The 21,039-nt window shown below is 47.0% G+C and overlaps 1 protein-coding gene across 1 annotated transcript; it reads left to right on the top strand.

The window, feature by feature from the left end:
- Positions 1–8,081: 8,081 nt before the first annotated feature.
- LOC103169466 lies at positions 8,082–16,606 on the top strand. Its single transcript, XM_007664884.3, has 4 exons — positions 8,082–8,305; positions 9,613–9,709; positions 10,329–10,389; positions 14,697–16,606. Exons 1-4 carry the CDS (start codon positions 8,135–8,137, stop codon positions 16,459–16,461), a joined length of 2,094 nt encoding a protein of 697 aa, XP_007663074.1. The 5' UTR covers positions 8,082–8,134; the 3' UTR covers positions 16,462–16,606.
- Positions 16,607–21,039: the final 4,433 nt, after the last annotated feature.

Raw genomic sequence — 21,039 nt, forward strand, 5'->3', positions numbered from 1 at the left:
AAAACTCACCCGTGCTGGGCAGCAGCAGCACAGGAGAGAGTCGAGGGCAGAGACTCAAGTGGTAAACCGCTTCTGGATTTTGACCAAGAAAACTCTCCGGATTCACTACCGGAACGATTGCAGATGGAGAGCAGGGACTTCTGGGAGAGATGTGTCCGTGGTGTCACCATGGTTTGGAAATGACTCGACAGCAAAGACAAGACCATTATGCAGAGTACTCTACTGGGAACTTGGAAGGGTGTTCATTCATTCATCACATCATATTTATTGAATGCTTACTGTGTGCAGAGCACTGTACTAGATGTTTCAGAGAGTATAATATAATAAGTAGATACATTATCTGCCCACAATGAACTTACAATCTAAAGGGGCAGAAATCTTCACCATAGAACACATAGCCCCAGCTGCCATCCCCTTGGTTTGCATCCATTCATTCATGCTTAGAACAGTGTTCTGCATACAGAAAACACTAAATATGATGAATTCATTCATTTTATTCATATATTCATTCAGTGAATCAGTGGTAGTCATTGAGCACTTACTGTGCATGAAAGCATTTTCCTAAACACTTGGGACAGCACAACAGAGTAAGTAGACCTCCCCTCACTCACTCATTCAGTAGTGTAGTATTTAGCAAATCGCTGTGCTAAAAGCTGGGGAAAAGATGCAAATTAGATCGTGTCTAGCCTCTTAAGGACTCACAATAAGTGGAGGGAGTTGACAACAGACACTAAGGAAAGACAGAAACAACAGAACACAAAAAGATAGGGAGAAAAATGAATACGTTAAGAGACTTTTATAAGATCTCCTGATTCCTAGAGCTGTGCTCTTTCCAATGGACGAACAGCAGGGCTCATCTGGGAAATTAGAGATTGCTGAGTTTCACTTCTACTCCTGCCAAATTGGTAGGATCTATAATTAAGTTTGGGTCAGTGAATGCTTAAAATATCACGGCCCCTCGAGGGGAAGTCAACACAGTTCTGCAAGGGAAAATTATGCTTCACTGAGCAGCTGGAGCTCTTCGAAGAGAACCGGAGAACATAAAATATCAGGAGAGTTTCTCTACTAAAGCCTTAAAAGACAAAAACCAAGTAACGGGATTGGAAAGAGCGCTCTCATGGTTAAGAAAAGTTAAAATGTAGAAATTAAAAGGTAGCCAATTTTTGGTATAGAGAAGAGTAAACCAAGGGGTCCCTAAGGATTCAATCTGGGGCAGGTTTTGTTTAACATCTTCGAAACCTGGCCTGGAACACCCTCCCTCCTCATATCTGACAATCACTCTCCCCTCCTTCAAAGCTTTATTGAAGGCACATTTATTCATTCATTCAATCGTATTTATTGAGTGCTTACTATGTGCAGAGCATTGTACTAAAGGTTTAGAAGAGTACAATACAAAAGTAAACAGACACATTCCCTGCCTACAGTGAACTTACAGTCTAGAAAGGGGAAGACTCACATTAATATAAATAAATTAATTACAGAAATGTACTTCTGTGCTGCAGGGCTGGGAGGGGGTAAGATCAAACGGAGCAAGTCAGGGCAATGCGGAAGAGAGTTGGAGAAGAGGAAAAGGGGGGGGCTTAATCAAGAAAGGCCTCCTAGAGGAGATGTGACTTCGATAAGGCTTTGAAGGGGGGGAGAGTAATTGCCTGTCGGATTTGAGGAGGGAGGGCCTTCCAGGCCAGGTGCAGGATGTGGGTGAGGGGTTAGTGGCAAGATGGCTGAGATCAAGACACAGTGAGAAGATTAGCATTAGAGGAGCGAAGTGTGCGGACTGGGTTGTAGCAGGAGAGTAGTGAGGTGAGATAGGAGAGGGCAAGGTGACAGGCTGCTTTAAAGCCAATGGTGAGGAGTTTTTGTTTGCTGTGGAGGTGGATGGGCAACCACGGGAGTGTTTTTGAAGAGTAGGGTGATGTGCCCTGAATGTTTTTGTAGAAGAATGATCCTGGCAACAAAGTGAAGTAGGGAGTGGAGTGGGGAGAGGCAGGAGGCTGGGGGTGTCAGCAAGGAGGCTGATGCAGTAATTCAGGCAGAATAGGATGAGTTATTGTATTAACGTGATAGAGGGCCTTCCCTGATTAGCTCTTCTATCCTCTTTTCCTACTCCTTTCTATGTCACTCTGACTCACTCCCTTTATTTACCACTCATCCCCAAGCACTTATATACATATCCATAATTTATATATATATTAATGTCTCGCTCCCTCTCTAGACTGCAAGCTCTTCATGGACAGGAAATGTGTCAGCTATGTTGTGATATTGGATTCTCCCAAGCACTTAGTACTGTGGCCTGCAAACCCTGAATGCTCAATAAATAATATTGATTGATTGATTTTGGTTGTGTTCATTTTCATTTTCCATATCTAGCTTAGACTGATGAAATTTACCAGAATCTACAAGAATTATGGACATTTAACTGAGTGATGTGCTTAGAGAAGCAGCATGGCTTAGTGGAAAGAACCCGGGCTTGGGAGTCAGAGGTCATAGGTTCTAATCCCGGCTCCGCCGCTTGTCAGCTGAGTGACCTTGGGCAAGTCACTTAACTTCTCTTGGCCTCAGTTACTTCATCTGTAAAATGGGGATGAAGACTGGGAGCCCCACATGGGACAATCTGATTACCTTGTATCTACCCCAGCACTTAGAACAGTGTTTGACAGATAGTAAGCATTTAAGAAATACCAACATTATTATTAACATTGAGTTCATTTAGCTATAAAGTCTGACACAGACTAGATCACACAAGGCACCCAGTGGTACTAAATAGAGAAGCAAGTCTCACTTTCTCCATGTACACATCTCTTTCCATTTCGTTGATGGTGAGTATTTTCTCATTTGAAAACTTCATGAGGTCCTTTGAAGAGATGCTATAGAAATGCTAAGATCCCATTATTATTAAAGAATGACAAATCACAAATGATTAATGGAAAAATGCAAGATGATGTATGTGAACTGTAGGCTCAGAAAAGCTGTCCCTTCTACCTAATGATTAAAAAAGTCCTACATCAGTCTTCTTCCCCTATTAGAGTCTCATGACCCTCTCTCATTTTCACTGTCCCTAAACAATTATCATCATGAAATAGCATAAAAGCACCCTGGCAATGCCCTTTTTGACAAACCATACCCTTAGACTGCCCTCAAAGTTAGAAATGGCACAAGATGGTCTCACCTCCATTTATCCAATGTCAGCACATATTAATTTGTTCGTGAAAAAACATAGCACCACTCTAAGGTGGTTAGGATGTCTAGAGGAGTTGCTAATTCATACACAGAGTTCATTATTTCTGCACCTTTTATCTTCACCAGCAAATATACATCAGGGCCGGTAGCGGATTTTCAAGATTTTAATTGAGAAAGGTAGTTTCACTTAGTTCTAACTAGCAAAGATATAAAAGGGAGCATAGTTTAGAAACCCGAGGTGTTTCATAGGTATTTAAGAAGACTTGATTTAGGAAGACTTGATTTAGGTAAGCACCCATGTCTCTGAAGGTGTCCTTGGGGTCCCTTATAGTGCATGCATCAACTCTGCTGTTGTCTGTTCACTTGTCAGTCAGGTTATACCAGTGTAGTCTAATCTACTGAGCATTTACAGAGTGCTTACTCTGTACAGGATGCTATATTAAGCACTGGGAGAGTACAGTAGAGTTAATAGACATGATTCTGCCCAAAGTGACCTTGCAAGCTAGCAGGGAGAGATGGACACTAAAATCAATGAAAGGGCAGAGCTTGAAAAGGAGTGCAAATATATGAATATAATTACATTAGGGAGAGGGGATGAATGAATCTCTTAGAGAGGCGGAGGTGTTGAAATGTAGGTGTGGGGAATAGAGGGCTGTGGAGATGAAACATTAATCAGGGACAGATGTGATTTTATTTGGTTTTGAAGATGGGGAGAGCAGTGGTCTAGTAAGCACTTAGTACGGTGCCCTGCACACAGTAAGCACTCAGTAAATACCACTGAATGAAGGAATGAATAGTCTGCTGAATGTGAAGGAGGAGAAAGTTCCAAGTTAATGTGAAAGCATGAGCAAGATGTCGCGGACAAGAGAGATAAAGAATGAGGCCCCAGGAATATGCTGTCTTGAGAACATGAAGCTTTCAAGCTGAGGTGTAGTGGAAGAGGAGTGAGAAAAAGTAGGGTTAGGTTTAGAGCTAATTGAGTACGTGAAAATCAAGTTTCTGCTTAATGCGGACTGGGATGGCTAACGACTTGGAGGAGTGCAGAGGCAATTACAGAATAATATTTTAGGAAAGTGATCCAGGCAGCAGAGTGAAGTATGGACCAGAGACAAGAAGAGGAAGGCGGAGGTAGTATTCCAGCCCAGATATGACAAATACTTGGACCAGTAATAATAATAATTGTAAAATCTGTTAAGGGGCTGACTGCGCGTTAAGCCGTACTAAACACCATACTAAACACCGTACTAAACATCATGATAGATTCAAGATAATGAGGTCAGATGCAGTCCCTGTCCCACATGGGGTTCATAGTCAAAGTAGGAGGAAAAATAGGCATGGAATCCCCATTTTACAGTTGAAGAAACTGAGGCCCAGAGAAGTTAAGTGACTTGCCCAAGGTCAGAAAGAAAGCAGAGCCAGGATTAAAACCCAAATCATCTGACTCCCAGGCTATTGCTCTTTCCATTAGGCCAAACTGAACCAGTTTAGGACCATTTGGATAGGGAGGAAAGGGCAGATTCAAGACTGAATATAGGGGTTGAAAGAGAGGAGTCAAGGATAATGCCCAAGTTACAGGCTTGAGAGATACTCACCCCCTTCCCTTATATGCATATCTTTAAATTATTATAAATACTTATTCATTCCCATTAGTGCTTTCTCCTCCTCTAGATTTGTAAGCTCATTATGGTCAGGAAACAGGTGTGCTAATTCTGTTGTACTGTACTTTTCAAAGCGATTAGAACAGTGTTCTGCATAATAAGCACTCAATAAATACCACTGATTGATTGATTGAAGAGAGGATCTGGGAGGGAGGATGAGGAGTTGAGTTTCAGACGTGGGGAGTTTGAGGTGCTGGCAGGAATACAAATCCCCTTGTAATAATAATAATGTTGCTATTTGTTAAGCACTTACTAAGTGCAGAGCACTGTTCTAAGCGCTGGGGTAGATACAGGGTAATCAGGTTGTCCCATGTGAGGCTCACAATCTTAATTCCTATTTTACAGATGAGGTCACTGAGGCCCAGAGAAGTGAAGTGATTTGCCACAGTCCCACAGCTGACAAATGGCAGAGCTGGGATTCAAAGCCATGACCACTGACTCCCAAGCCCAGGCTCTTTCCACTGAGCCACACTGCTTCTAGATTGTCAGCTCTCTGTGGGCAAGGAACAAGTCTGCCAAATCTGTTGTAGTGCACTTTCCCGAGTGCTTAGGACAGTGCTCTGCACACTGAAAGTGCTTAATTTCACTGACTGACTACAGACTTCTAGAGTGTAAGTTTACTATGGGCAGGGAACATTTCTGCTAATTCTGTTTTACTGTACTCTCCCGAGCACTTACTCCAGTGCTCCACACATAGCAAGTGCTCAATAAATACGATTGATTGATTGATCAATTGACTCCACTCAGGTTAACATTGTAAATGGAAGAGGAAAGATAGGTTAATCTTATCACTGAGTCGTCTTTTTTTCCACAGTGTTTTGGTTCATCCTTTACAACTCCATGTCACAGATCGGAGTGACCTCTCAACCTTGTACTTTCCAAGTGCTTAGAACAGTGCTTTGCACTTGGTAAGTGCTCAATAAATACAACTGAATGAATGAAGATTTTTCCACCAATCAGATCCTACCTGGGGCAACAGTTCAGGGGAGGAGGCCAGATGGGTTGCTTGTCAAGAAATACAAATGGTAAAGGATTTCCAGAAGACTTCAAATGTAAAGGGAATTGAAGATTAGCAAACCGCATCCCTACCATATTATCATTATTATTATTAAGTGCTGTCTAGTCATTTCCAATTCACAGAGACTCTATGGATAAGCTTTCTCCAGAATATCCTGTCCCCTGCCCTAATCCGCAACCTTTCTAATAGTTCTTCCATTATCGTCGTTATGGTTTCTATCCATCTGCTGCCGGTCTGCCTCTTTCACCTTTTCCTGGGACTTTTCCTAGCATTAGTGTCTCCTTCCGAGAATTATTCCTACCATATACCCTTACAATTTCTACCTAACTCCCTCCATTTCTTCCTCTAACAATAATAATGATAAACACTGTGGCACCAGTTAAGCACTTACTGTGTGCTAAACACTGTACTTAGCAGTGTTGCTTAGTTGAAAGGACATGGGAATGGGAGTCAGAGAAACTGGGTTCTAATCTTAGCTCAAATACTTCACTGCTGACCTCTTTTTTTTTTTTGGTATTTGTTAAACACTTATTATGTGCCATGAACTGTACTAAATACTGAGGTAAACACAAAATAAATCATTCAGTCACATTTATTGAGCCCTTACTGTGAGCAGAGTACTGTACTCAGTGCTTGGAATGTACAATTCGGCAACAGATAGAGACAATCCCTACCCAACGGCAGGCTCCCAGTCTACAAGGGGGAGACAGACAGCAAAACAAATCAGGTTTTGTTTTGGTTCATCCTTTACCAGTGACATTTCCAGTGACATGGGTCTAATAGAACAGTGTTTGACAAAGAAATTTAGTGACTTGCCCAAGGTCACACAGCAGACAAGTGGTAGAGCTAGGAATAGAATCCAGGACCTTCTGACTTTTAGGCCTGTACTCTACCCACTACGTCACGTTACTTATCTTGGCAAAGCCATGTAACTTCTCTATGCTTCAGTTACCTCATCTGTAAAATGGAGATTTTTTTTAATGATATTTGTAGAGCATTTACTAAATTCCAGGCACTGGACTAAGCCCTGGGGTAGGTACAAGATAGGTTGGACACTGTTCCTGACCCATCTAGGGTTCACAGTCTTAATCCTCATTTTACAAGTGAGGTAAATGAGGCACAGAGAAGTTAACTGACTTGCCCAAGGTCACCCAGCAGACAAGTGGCAGAGCCAGGATTAGAACACTGGTCCTTCTGACCTCCAGGCCTATGTTTCTCTCTCTAGGCCACAGTGCTTCTCTATGCCTCCTGTTTCTCCTCCCTAACCCTTAGACTATGAGCCCAGTGTGGGACAGGGACTGTGTCAAATTTGATAAACTTACAGCTACCCCAGCACATTAGAACAGTATTTGACACATAGCAAATGCTTAACTAATGCTATAAATAAATAAAAAGCACTGAGGTAGAAATGAAATAATCAGGTCAGACACAGTCCCTGTCTCACATAGGGACTCTAGATTGTCAGCTCATTTGCGGCAGGAAATGCGTCTCCTAATTCTTCTGTATTGTGCTCTCCCAAGTGCTTAGTGCAGTCCTCTGCACATAGTAAGTGCTCAATAAATACCACCGATTAAGTGATAGGGCGAAAGACTAAGGAGACTATTGAGTGTCCATTTTGCAGATGAACAAAATGAGGCACGGAGAGGTGAAGTGGCTTGCCCAAGGTCACAAAATAAGCCAGTGGCAGAGCTGGGCTTAGAACCCAGGTCCCTTGACTCTTGGGCCTATGCTCTTTCCAAAAGTCCATGTGTTTTCTCTTTATCCCTTACCAGGATGACACGCCCCCAGAGGGAAACTCTCCCCATCCACTGGAACCAACACCCATCTTTTCCCCATCCCAATCACCCCAGGAAGCTCCTTCCATGATGACAATTACCTGATCAGTCACCCATCCAACCATCGCCCCCTCACCCCCCGAGAGTCAGCCCCACTCCCTTCAGAACCAGCCTCCCCCAACAGAAATAACTCTCCCCTACTAGAACCACCTGTCCTGCCCATGGGAGCTGCCCCTCCCCTTCTCCCTCTGGAACCGCCCCTCACCATGGAACCAGCCCATCTCCTAAGAGTGACCATCCCCTTTGAAACTCTCATTCCCCCACAACCCAGCTGAGCTCTCCCCCCTTCCCCCCATCTCCCGAAGAGCCCCCATCTCTGTGACTCAGCTGTCTTTGTGACACAGCTTTGAGGGGTTGGTCCCAAGCTCTGTGATGCAGTTCGTATAGTCTGGAAACAAGCTCTATGTCAGACAGGGCAAGGAAAGGCAACCCAGTCCTGTTGGAAGATGTGGGAGGTACTGGAAACCCTGCTATTCCCGATCATCGCCATCTTATGGGCCTTTCAATGGCCCCTCCCCGACGAGGGATTCGCGCTTCTCTTCCTCATACTGCTGCTCTGGCAGGTCCAGAGGGGCCATGTTGAAATGTGGAAGAAGGAAGACCAAGTCTACAACCTGGTAGGGATCCCGGGATCCCTCCTCCCTCGGGTTCGCGGGGTCTCAGAGAACCTTATGCCCTCCCCTGACCTTTTTCTGCCACTCTCTATTCTCTCCTCTTTCTTGTTCTAGGCCCTCCTTACGGCAGGCGTCCACAGCCCCAAGTAATGAGGAAGAGAGTTGGAGAAGAGGAAAAGGGGGGGGCTTAATCAAGAAAGGCCTCCTAGAGGAGATGTGACTTCGATAAGGCTTTGAAGGGGGGGAGAGTAATTGCCTGTCGGATTTGAGGAGTGCCAGACACTGTACTAAGTGCTGGGGCGGCTCACAGTCTCAATCCTCATTTTACAGATGAGGGAATTGAGACCCAGAGAAATTAAGTGATTTGTCCAAGGTCACACAGCAGACAAGTATCAGACCAGGGATTGGAACCCAGGACCTTCCGACTCCCAGGCCCGTGCTCTATCCCCCTCACCACGCTGCTTCATACTTATAATTGGAATAGCTCAAACTTTATCTATCAGCCAATGCCCAGGCAACCCCAAAATCAGCCCTGACTAACAGAGAGGAGATACACTATTGTGGAGGGGCGACCAGATATAGAGGAGAGGTTGGCAGAACCTGTGGCTGGGCACAAGGGAAGCAGCATGGCTCAGTGGAAAGAGCATGGGCTGGGGAGTCAGAGATCATGGGTTGGAATACCCGGTCTGCCACTTGTCACTGTCCTTCCCACTGCAGTGAGGCCTGGCCAGGGCCTCCACGACCCAGAGGAGTCTTTACTTGTTTGGGTTTATGGCTCCTGTGGTTCTGGGAATTGCTGGTGCAGGAGACAGACTCTCTGGGCTTTTGTCTGCTGGGCATTTCTTCCAGTCCAAATCTGTTCCCACTCTCAGTTTCCCCACTCTCCCAACCTCAAGTTTTCCAGAACAGATCCTTCCCTTGCTAGTGAGAAGCAGCATGGCATAGTGGGTGGCGCCTGGGTGTGAGAAGGTCATGGATTCCAATTCCAGCTCCACCACTTGTCTGTTGTGTGACCTTGGGCAAATCACTTCATTTCTCTGTGCCTCAGTTACCTAGTCTGCAAAATGGGGATTGAGACTGAGCCCCTCATGAGACGGTCCCCAAACTGATTTGCTAGAATCTTCCTTAGTACTTAGAAGAGTGCCAGGCACATTGAAAGCGCTCAACAAAAACCAGATTAATAATAATTATTATTACCCATGAATAAAGTTCTCCTTCTAGGAGAAAGAAGATGCAAGTGGGCACGTCTGGGCTGGGAGGGGCAGGAAGGAAAAGAGAGAATAAAGCTTTTAAACCTTCTCACCTGACAGGGAGATCGGAGCCCAGTCCAAAGCCCTGCTAACCACCCTGCTTTCATCCTGCATCAGCATCGTCTGAAGTATTGGCTTCAGGACACATCGGATGAAGGTACCGTCCTTTACTTCCCTCTTGTTGGCCGGCCCCACCACCAGGAATCCCGGCATCTCCCCCAACTACTCTCAGCAGGCATAGGACCAGGCCCCGAGAAGTGGCTCCTTTCAGTACCTTTCAGTCCTAAAATTGTGACACAGAGCCTGACTGCAGGTGGTGGCTCGAATGATCTTGGATCTGTGACCTTTGGGAGGATCTGTGACCTTTGGGCATTTGGTATTCAATCTACTCTCAGTCCCATGGCACTCATGTGCATATCTAAAAATTGCATTTTATAAACTTTTTTATATTAATGTCCATCTCTTCCTTAAAACTATAAGCTTGTTATGGAGAGGGTATGTGTCTGCAACTCTCTTATATTGCATTTCCCCAATCTGTACACAGAAAGATCTCAACAAATACCATAGACTGACTGATTGATGGATTTTGGGAAAAGGATGGAGGTGCGAGATGGGGTAAATGCTCTCAGGGGGTTATTTGACCATCCTGGTTTATGTTTGGCCTGCAGGGCTTGTAGGGTGGAGAAGTAGAGATCCTGGGCCCACCCCAGCTCTAAATAGCAGGAAGGGATAGCCTCTTCCAAGAAACCCAAGTAACCCATTTTCTCGGTTTCCAGTTTGGAGGCTGGGCCAAGAACACACCAAGGATCCAGAAGCCAACCTGATTCTCCTGAAAAGGTGATCTATCTATTCTTTATTCACACACTTTGGGCCTGCATCTGGACTCTGATACTCTCCAAGGAAGAGGGGTCCACCCTTGGAGGTACAGACATGATTTCAGGGTGTTGCTGACAACCTCCTGCTGTCAACATTATAGCGGAGTTACTCTAAGTGAACCCCTCCAAAAAGGAAAAGACTGCACCTGTCACCCTGATATAATTACTAATCTGAGAAAGAGAGTACGTATCAGGAAGTCCAAAACAAAACAGTTTGCAGGCTCACCCCACACCGCTGCACAGACCAGTGGACTCCTGCCCGAAGAACAAAGACTCTTGTCCCCTGATCCCTCTTTCACCACCTCCAACATCCTTTGCCCTTCCATGCTTCTGCCCTAAAAGTAGGCTTCCTCACCTCTGATGTTACCCTAGGCAGTTAGGGGCATTCCTAAGGTATGTCTGCATATTTTCAATATTCCTCCCGGAGACGATGGAGTAGTGGCTAGAACAAGGTACTGGGAGTCAAAAGGTCATAGATTCTAATCCCAGCTCCACCACTTGTCTGCTGTGTGACCTTGGGCAAATCATTTTACTTCTCTGCCCCTCAGTTACCTCAGTTGGAAAGTAGGGATGAAGACTGTGAGCCCTGTGGCAGACAAAAATTGGGTTAAACTCAATTTGTAGCCACCCCGGCACTTATTACAGTGTCTGTCACATAGTAAGCACTTAATACCTTAATTATCATTATTATTATTATCTCTTCTTATTGTGTTCCCTCATCCTTCTCTGTTGTGCTTGTACATCCTCTAATCCCATCCTCCTTGTGTTTTATTCATTTCTGTGCTACTGCCAGTAACTAACTGCCTCACCCTGTCCTCCAGCTCCTTTCAGTATTGACCCATAATAATAGTAATAATAGTAATAATAGCAGTGATTAATAATCGTGGTATTTGTTAAGCAGGTACTATGTGCCAGACACTGTACTAAGTGCTGGGGCGGCTCACAGTCTCAATCCTCATTTTACAGATGAGGGAATTGAGACCCAGAGAAATTAAGTGATTTGTCCAAGGTCACACAGCAGACAAGTATCAGACCAGGGATTGGAACCCAGGACCTTCCGACTCCCAGGCCCGTGCTCTATCCCCCTCACCACGCTGCTTCATACTTATAATTGGAATAGCTCAAACTTTATCTATCAGCCAATGCCCCGGCAACCCCAAAATCAGCCCTGACTAACAGAGAGGAGATACACTATTGTGGAGGGGCGACCAGATATAGAGGAGAGGTTGGCAGAACCTGTGGCTGGGCACAAGGGAAGCAGCATGGCTCAGTGGAAAGAGCATGGGCTGGGGAGTCAGAGATCATGGGTTGGAATACCCGGTCTGCCACTTGTCAGCTGTGTGACTGTGGGCAAGTCACTTAACTTCTCTGTGCCTCAGTTCCCTCATCTGTAAAATAGGGATTAAGACTGTGAGTCTCACATGGGACAACCTGATTACCCTGTATCTACCCCAGCGCTTAGAACAGTGCTCTGCACATAGTAAGTGCTTAAAAATACCACCATTATTATTATTATTATTATTATTATTAAGAGGGGTGACAGCTGGGCAGAACTGGTGAGCCACTGGGAGCCCAGGACTCAGGATTCCCTCAGAGGAGAGGCCTGAGCCTCTTCTCATTCACAATCTGGAGGGTCTCTCAGTTCCTTGACACTGGGACTGAGGATGGACTGGAAATAGACCCAATGGAGAATGACCATGCTTCAAAGCTCACCCTTTTGAATAGAGGAAACTATTTACTGAATGAGGAGAAGAAGCAATATAAACAGTACCAGGACCAACAGTGTGGAGAGTCAAGAGGGACCAGCTGATGGGAAGCATTAATGCTGATTTGAGAAGCAGTGTGGTTCAGTGGAAAGAGCGTGGGCTTGGGAGTCAGAGGTCATGGGTTCTAATCCCGGCTCTGCCTCTAGTCAGCTGTGTGACCTTGGGCAAATCACTTAACTTCTCTGTGCCTCAGTTACCTCATCTGTCAATTGGGGATTAAAAAAACTGTGAGCCCCACGTGGGACAACCTGATCACCTGGTATCCCCCAGCGCTTAGAAAAGTGCTTAGCACATAGTAAGCGCTTAACAAATACCACAATTATTATTATTATTTGATATATATAATAACCGTGGTAGCGGGAATAATAACAATAAAAATAATAACAGCCAAGTACTTATTATGTGACAAGCATAATTGCTGGGGTAGGTATAAGCAGTCTCCGTCCCGTATGGAATCGCAGTTTAAGGAGGAGAGAAAATGGGTATTTAATCCCCATTTCTCTGCTGAGGAAACAGAGGCACAGAGAAGTTAAATGACTGGATCAAGATTAAATGACAGTCAAATAGTGGAGGCGGAACCCAGATGTCCTGACTCCCAGAACAGTGCTCTTTCCATTGCAGTGGAGGATCCCCTGCTCAGACTGACGAGTCTGCTGTGCCCTGGGGAAGGGGATTTGATATATGTAATGATTCGACCAAGGGCCCTGCTACCTTCTCTCTCCTGCTGCTCTCTATTAGGCAACAACCTCAACCCCTTTATTGCTCAGGCCTAGACATAATTCCTAGTGCTCTTGCTGCTTTAAGGCTGTTCAAATCCTTTTTTTTTTTCCTTTTTTGGGGATATTTTTTAAAGTGCTAAGTATGTGCTGGGCACTGTACTAACCACTGGGGTAGATAGCCCACCCACAGTGTGGCCTAGTGGATTGAGCACAGGCCTGAGAGTCAGAAGGACCTGGGTTCTGATCCCAACTCCACCACCAGCCTGCTGCGTGCCCTTGGGCAAGTCGCTTCACTTCTCCACACCTCAGTTACCTTATCTATCAAATGGGTGTTGCGAGCCCCGCCTTGTACCCACCAAGACCTTCCCAGACCCGGGGAGCCTCTGTGACACTTAATAGAGTCAAACCACACCATTCATCACCAAGGTTACCATGGCAAGTTTTTACAAAGTTTTACCAACGTGCAAAGGAGTGACACATCCACACACTCATTCACTCTAGCAAGGGTCCAATACAAGTCTGTTGATCAAGGGAGCCCATTCTGCCGACGATTCTTCTTTCTGCTTCCAAGTCCTGCTGCTTTCCAGTGCTGCTCTTTCTGCCTGAATACTTCTGTGCTGCTTCTCTGCATGCCCTTCGCATGCCTCCTTGCAATTCAAAATGACCACCTTTTATCTACCTTAAGCATGACAGCTGTGGCTCTCTGTGGCCATCATTGATTAGTCCAAGCCCCTTACTGGGAAAAACAGGGAGCGAAGGCCATGCCTCCTTCCATGCTCCATCCCCACAGGCCAGCAACCACCGCCTCGCGTAGAGCCCATCAGGGCCTTCACAAATCTCTTCCTTGTGGTTGTTCAATGGATCACCAACAGTCACGAATAAGGCCTCTTGCTATGGGCTGACCGCGTTGGCAGTTAAGACGGTGAGCCCCACATGGGAGAGGGATTGTGTCCAACCCAGTTTGTTTGTATTGAGCCTGTCACTTAATACAATACCTGGCACATAGTAAGCACTTAACAAATACCCCCATTACTGGTGTAGTGGATAGAACATAGGCCTGGGAGTCAGAAGGTCAAGGGTTCTAATCCCACCTCTGCCATTTGTCTGCTGTGTGGCCTTGGGCAACCCATTTCACTTCTCTCTGCCTCAGTTCTCTCATCTGTAAAATGGGGATGAAGACTGTGAGCCTTGTGGGGGATAGGGACTGTGTCCAACTAGATTTGCTTGTATCCACCTCAGCGCTTAGTACAGTGTCTGGCACATAGTAAGTGCTTAACAAATTATTATTATTAAATACCATTATTTTTATCATTATTATTACAAGAGAATTGGGTTGGACACAGTCCCTGTTCCACAAAGGGCTCACAGTCTTAAGTCGGAGAGTATTGAATCCTCATTTTACAGATGAGGGAACTGAGGCCCAGAGAAGGAAAGTGAGTTGCCCAAAGTCATACAGCAGATGACTGGTGGACAGGATTAGAACCCAGGACCTCCAACTCACGAGTCCAGGTTCTTTCCCACTTGGACACCATGCTTCTCAAATCTCTGACCCCATCTCACCAGCTGTAGCCAAATCTCTGGCCTCATCCTGACAGCAGCAATCAAGTCTCATTCCCCATCCCGTCAGCTGGGGTTCCTGGTTAGGCCTCATCATCGAGGGCACGGTGATCCATCTAGAAAGGAGAACAAACAGAGGGCCGACTGCTGAAACCCCACAGCATCAGAGCCAGGTCGGTCAGTGACGGGTATCTGTTTGTCCTCAGCTGGAAAGAGTTCTTTTACAGGTTCGGCTTGGACACCTTCAGCGGCAAAGACAGCTGCATCATCTGCCAATACCTCAGGAACGAGGTCCAGAGGCTCCCAACACCCCCCGAAGGCTGGGAGAAGTTGCCTAGGCCCAGAATGTCTTTCTGCCAAGTCTCACAGCCAGAAGACTCCAAATTGGCCCAGTGTACCTGTAGCGCAGGGACCCTGCCTCCCCGCAGGGTTGAAAGACCTCAGATTCTTCAGGTAGAGGAGAATCGTCAGCAGCACTGCAAGCCACAGACATTCCCATGCTCTGGCCGCAGACAGTCAGAAAGCCCTAAAGAGAAAGACTATAAGGACCTGAGACAAACTTCTCTTAAGCTGCAGGCTCTGCCTGAGGCCCTGTCCGTGGGAATGAAGGCCTTCTCCCAACCCTCTCTCCTCAGCCCTAAGACCCGCAGCCTCCTGGAGCAGCACTTGAAGTCCATGCTCCACTTCCAGCAACTGGGGCTGCCCAGATGGATATTGGAGGCTCAGAGTCTGTTAGCGCCTCAGGTGGGAGATCAAGACATCCCATCCAGCTTTCCCTGGAGAAAAGGTGCAGTCATGCCCAAAGACTCCATCAGGATGAAGATGCTGAATAGCAAAAAGGAGGAGTACGTGGAGGAGCACGTGGTCCAAAAAAGCCATCAAAAAATCCCCTCGGTGGTGCCCAGTGGTCAGGGAGACACCAGCTGCTCGCCACCACAGGCCCCTCTCAGCTCACAGGGCCCCCCAGCTCTCTCTGGCCCCAGAGGTCCGGCTCCCACCATGGCAACCTCCCTTTCTCCAGACCCTGTAGAGACCAAACTTCGGACACCGGACCAGAGGGCAGCTTCTTTTCTGAAACTGAGTTCAAACCTCAAAGTGCGGGAGGACCAACGACTCCTGGTCAAGCCAACGGTCCTGCCCGAGGCTTCGATTAAGAGCCTGGATTCGGTCTTGCAGCAGAAGTACATGGATTTCCTCTCTGGGTTTTCTCTTATGTACAACAGAGCCATCAGCAGTGCTGTGTCTCGAGCCGGACTTGCCCGGATTTCACTAAGCACGGAGGGCAAGCCTGCCCCGATCGAAGACCGTTTGGAGTGCAACGTGGCAGATGAATCGAACAGGGAGAAATCTAAAGAGCCAAAACTCTCTCCGACTGCCGACTGCAAAGGGTCTTCACTGGGCAGTAGGCAACGTCACCACACCAAGGAAGCTCAGGACCACAACCAACCTTTGACCCAAATGGCCAGGGCTCCACAGCAAAAGAGCCAGGGCCCACACCATCTAGGTTCATGCCCCTCCAAGATGTCTCTTTGCCCTCCTGGGGCTGCAAGAGGCTTGGAGGCTCCCACGGGAGTCCAGGGGAGGAAGAAGAATGTCGGTGAAAGCCACAGCAGAGGCCCTCTCTCTGCCCTGGCAGCAAGAAGTATGGCATATACCCAGTCCAGTGGCCCTCAGGTTTCCACCTCAGGCCCAGCAAGGCACAGCAGGGGCTGCCAGACGATGACCAGAGCCATGATTTTTGAAAAGCTGAAGTTGTGGTTCAGCTCCATTGATAGAGGCCAGCAGGTGGGCATCGGTGCCAGGGCTCAGCTGACAGCCGCCTCAGGGGAGCTAAAGAAGAGCTCTGCCTCTTCGGGGAACTCCAAGCCACTCTTCCCTCAGGGTCCCTCTACCCTGCAGCCAGGATTCTCAGCCCTGCTGGTCCGTGGGCCTTGCCCGACACACCCCCAGACATCTTCCTCAGGATGTCTTCCTGGGGCTCGGGTCAAATAGGCCCAGGACCCCCTCATCTCTTCACAGAGATCAAAATCCATCAGAGACCTCGTGCTAAAGGGAATCAGTTCTAGCTATAGCCCAGTCATCAGTTTCATTCATTATCATGGTCTCCTTTCAAATATAGTGCTCCTTCTGCAAGAAAGCTGTGTCTTCCATCTGTCCCACCAGCCCCGAGTCCAGCTGGGTCTGCGTGCTGCCACACGCTGGAGGGATTTGGATTGTTTTCCCTGGGGGTTGGGACAAAGGTCAATCAGTCAGTCATATTTATTGAGAACTTACTGTGTGCAGAGCACTGTACTAACCACTTGAGAGAGTACAATATAACAATAGAACAGACACACTCCCTGCCTTCAACGAGCTTACACTGTAGAGGGGCAGGCAGATATTAATATAAAGAAATAAAATTATGGATATGTAAATAAGCACTCTAGGGCTAGGTGGGGGGGATGAATAAAAGGAGCAAGTCAAGGCGATGCAGAAGGGAGTGGGAGCAGAGGAAAGGAGGGCTTAGTCAGGGAAGGCCCCTTGGAGGAGATAGGCCTTCAAAAAGATTTTGAAGGTGGAAAGAGTAATTGTCATCCCTCACGAAGAGGGAGGGGACTCCAGGTCAGAGGCACGAGGTGGACGAGAGGCTGGCTGAGAGATAAACAAGATCGAGGTACAGTGAGCATGTTGGAACTGGAGGAGTGAAGTGTGCGGGCTGGATTGGAGTAGGAGAGTAGCAAGGTGAGGTAGAAGGGGGTGAGGTGATTGAGGGCTTTAAAGCCGATGGTAAGGAGTTTCCATTTGATGCAGAGGTGGATGGCTATCACTGGAAGAACAGGGATGGGGAATTGGGGGTTGTGGAAGTCGAGAGTGGACAGAGAAGACGAAGCAGCGTGGCTCACTGGAAAGAGCACGGGCTTTGGAGTCAGAGGTCATGGGTTCGAACCCCGGCTCTACCACTTGTCAGCTGTGTGACTTTGGGCAAGTCACTTAACTTCTCGGTGCCTCAGTTACCTCATCTGTAAAATGGGGATTAAGACTGTGAGCCCCACGTGGGACAACCTGATTCCCCTGTGTCTACCCCAGCGCTTAGAACAGTGCTCGGCACATAGTAAGCGCTTAACAAATACCAACGTCAGGCATGAACACATCAGATCTCCTTTTTCCTGCCCTCACAGGCACCTGGCCGGGGCCATGTCCCCCACATTAGCACCAGAGGATGGCTTGAGCCGAAGAACTTCAAACTAATTAGGGAAGGATTCACTTCTCAGAGCTGATGGGCAGGGGTAGAGTAGGGGCCCAGGCGGAAAACTTCTAGCCCAGATGGAACCAGACCCAGAACTTTTCCCGGGATTCATTGCAGCCAGGAAGTCCCAGAGCTTGGACTCAGTGTCCCAGACAGTTGTCGAGGCCCAACCCCTTGAAAGAGACCATCCCATTTTCCTTCCTGCCACACCACGCCTATCACTCCACTAGTGTGGGCCCTTTTTCCTCAGTACCTGCTTACCAACTTCCTTCCTGGTCTCCTGATGTTTCCAAAGCTGTTGTCCAAAATGGGTCACACCCCAGTCTCCCTGGGAATCATCCAGGAGTGTCGATCCTACTGTATTTTATCCTTGTTCTTCCTTCTGCTCCTATTTGTGGATGATTTTGCATGACTGTGTCTCCCATTGAATCACAGGAGCCTCGTGGGTAGGAAACTTGTGTTTTACTTTGGTTGACCTTACCCTCATCTTCAGGACCATCATTTTCACTCGGTAAAAGCTCCTTCGTTGGTGGATTAATTAATTAATGGATTATGTCTCTGAATGCTGAACTAGTTTCCATCTGGGTAGAGTTGGAGAACAACAATAATAATAATAATACTGATGGTATTTGTTAAATTTTTACCCTGGGCCAAGCAGTGTTCTAAACTCTGTGGTAAACAGAAGTTAATCACTTGGGGCTCATAGTCTTAATCTCCATTTTACAGAGGTGGCAACTGAGGCATAGAGAAGTTGTGACTTGCTCAAGGTCACACAGCAGACAAGTGGAGGACCAGGGATTAGAACCCAGGTCCTTCTGACTCCCAGACCCCTGCTCTAGCAAATAGGCCATTCTGTTCTGCTCTAACCAATAGGCCATTCTGTTTCTCTTGAGATTTGGAGGAGCTGGTGCTTTTCAGGGATGAGAGCTGGGATAGGGTGGAAAGCCCGATGGAATGAGTAGGTTTTAACTGAATCGGAACCACTTTGACAGAGAAAGTTTCTCCCTTACCTCCCCTCTCTAGACTCTAAGCCTTATTAGGAGAGAACATGTATATCAGCTCTGTTTTATTGTATTGTCCCAAGAGTTTAGTACAGTGCTCTCCACACAGTAGATGGTCAATAAATACCACTGATTGACTGGAGGAATCCGACTGGGATCAGTGGGTAACTAGAGCAAGACTCCCTCACCCCAACCTGCTTCCCGGCTATGGTGTCATCAGGTCTAAAGAGATTAGCGGAGGCCCCTGAGGTCAACCGTGTTTTCCCTTTGGATGCCTGTCTCTCTGAGGGAGGTGGGGGGTCTCACTTGGAATTTTCCTTCCAGTTAAATGGTTGTGAACCAGCCAATATCTTCCTTCAGGAAGTGAAGACTTTTGATAGAATTTCGAGTCACCAAAAGTATATTTTCTGTCAGTGTCTTCCCCCCACCCTCCACGCCCCATCCCTTTGGGGCAGATAGCTCTGACCCTCCTGGCTCAGGAGGATCTGGGTGGAAGACGGGATAAACACTCCTTCACGCTTCTTCGAAATTCACTGAATCGCTAGTATTTACTAATCACCTGCTTAGGACAGAGCCACTGGGATGTCATCCAGGCTTCTTGGCACTAAATCCAGGCTGAAGAACCCCCCAAGGTGGTGTCTAGGATTGCCCATATCCCAGTCAGTTTCCACTGGGTCCCAGCCTCCAGGTCTTCCATTTTTCCAACTCAGTTTGGGGGCCTCCACGCTGGTCTGCAAGTCCCAGCACCCCTATCACAGCCTCTGCTTTATGGTATCTGCCCAGAGGCACAGAGTTTACATCGCCCCATCTCCCAGGGTTGGCTGCAGGAAGCAGGGAGCCAAAGCGGCCCCTCTGCACCCGGGGTTTTTCAGTCCACATGCTTACCTGGCCTCCGGTAGGCAGTCACCCTGATTTTATATCTGAATTCTATTTAATCAGTTCTTCACAAGAAAACCAATGAAAACCAATCCAGTTCAAATCTACTACTTCCCTCTCCGGTACCCTCTGTACTCATCTTTAGGCATCCCACAGCTCATGTTCTTCTCTCTCTCCAGAGGAGACTTGTTCCTCCACAGCCCTGGCATAGTGCAGAGAGTGCAGGCCAGGAAGTTAGAAGGTCAGGGGGTCTAATCCTGGCTCCCCCGCTTGTCTGCTGTGTGACCTTGGGAGAGTCGATTCACTTCTCTGTGCCTCAGTTACCTCATCTGTAAAATGGGGATTAAGACTGTAAGCCCCAAGTGGGACGGGGATTGCATCAAATCCGATTTGCTCTTATCTGCCCCAGCCTTTAATACAGTGAGTGATACATAAGTGCTTAATAAATACCATAATTATTATTATTTTTCTGGACTCTGATATACAGGGATCCTCTATTATGCCTCCTTGGGTCCTGTTTTCTTCCAGGGTCCAGAGCACAAACTCGCCTTCCACTCGACTCTCCCAAGCAACCCACTTACTCATGTCTCACCTCTGGATGGCCGAGGGTCTCTCTTCCCCCAACATGGCCCCTCTATTCCCTTTGAAAACTCCCTCTGTGATTGATTCATCTACGTCTTCAGGGAAGGGGCTCTATGGAAGGATTTTCCTAGCTTCCCTCTCCCTCTCCTAAGTATGTGGGTCGGAGGAATTGTTTGTGCGGAGTCCAACAAAATATCAAGTTGCACACCCCAAGGAGTTTTTTATTACAATATTTACTAAAGATCTGCTTGGGTGAGGACAGACATAGTCTTCTGCCCTAAAAGGAGGCTCAGGCTCATCCCCACCCTGGCCTAATGGATAGACCACAGGCCTGGAAATATGAAGGTCATGAGTTCTAATCCTGTTTGCCAATTATCTGCTGTGTGACCTTGGACAAGTCACTTCACTTCTCTGTGCCTCAGATCCCTCATCTGTAAAATGGGGATTAAGACCCCTAATGTGTGTGAGCCCTATGTAGGACAGGGACTGTGTCCAACTCGATTTACTTGCTGGGGATACTCTACCCCAGCAATTAGAACAGTGCATGGCACATAGTAAGTGCTTAACAAATTACAGAATTATGATTATCATTATTGTTATCCCCAGAAGGTGGGAGCAGGAGCTAGTTCTAATCCGTGGTGGTCATGGTGTCCTGTTACACTAACAACAAAATTCAATCGAGTATGGGTCCAGTTTTCCTATTTGAGGACAGGCTGTGGCTGAAGTTGGTGGCAGAAGAAGGGAGGCTGAAATTGACAGTAGGAGAAGGGTGTGGCTGAAGGATGATTTAGAAAGACAAGGTCGATTAATGCAAAATGGAGGTTGAAAACAAAATGGAGTAAGGCTGGTTAAGAGTTGGTTTCCACAGCTGTCACAGCCAAATAT

Source organism: Ornithorhynchus anatinus, chromosome 9, assembly GCF_004115215.2.
Source record: "Ornithorhynchus anatinus isolate Pmale09 chromosome 9, mOrnAna1.pri.v4, whole genome shotgun sequence".
Taxonomy (NCBI): Eukaryota; Metazoa; Chordata; class Mammalia; order Monotremata; family Ornithorhynchidae; genus Ornithorhynchus; species Ornithorhynchus anatinus.

Excerpts from the sequence above, each read along its gene's own strand:
- LOC103169466 (XM_007664884.3), top strand. The coding sequence starts at position 8,135 with ATGTGGGAGGTACTGGAAACCCTGCTATTCCCGATCATCGCCATCTTA. Across the intron at positions 8,306-9,612 it reads AAGACCAAGTCTACAACCTG|GGAGATCGGAGCCCAGTCCA; the intron begins GTAGGGATCCCG and ends CTCACCTGACAG. Across the intron at positions 10,390-14,696 it reads AACCTGATTCTCCTGAAAAG|GTTCGGCTTGGACACCTTCA; the intron begins GTGATCTATCTA and ends GTTCTTTTACAG.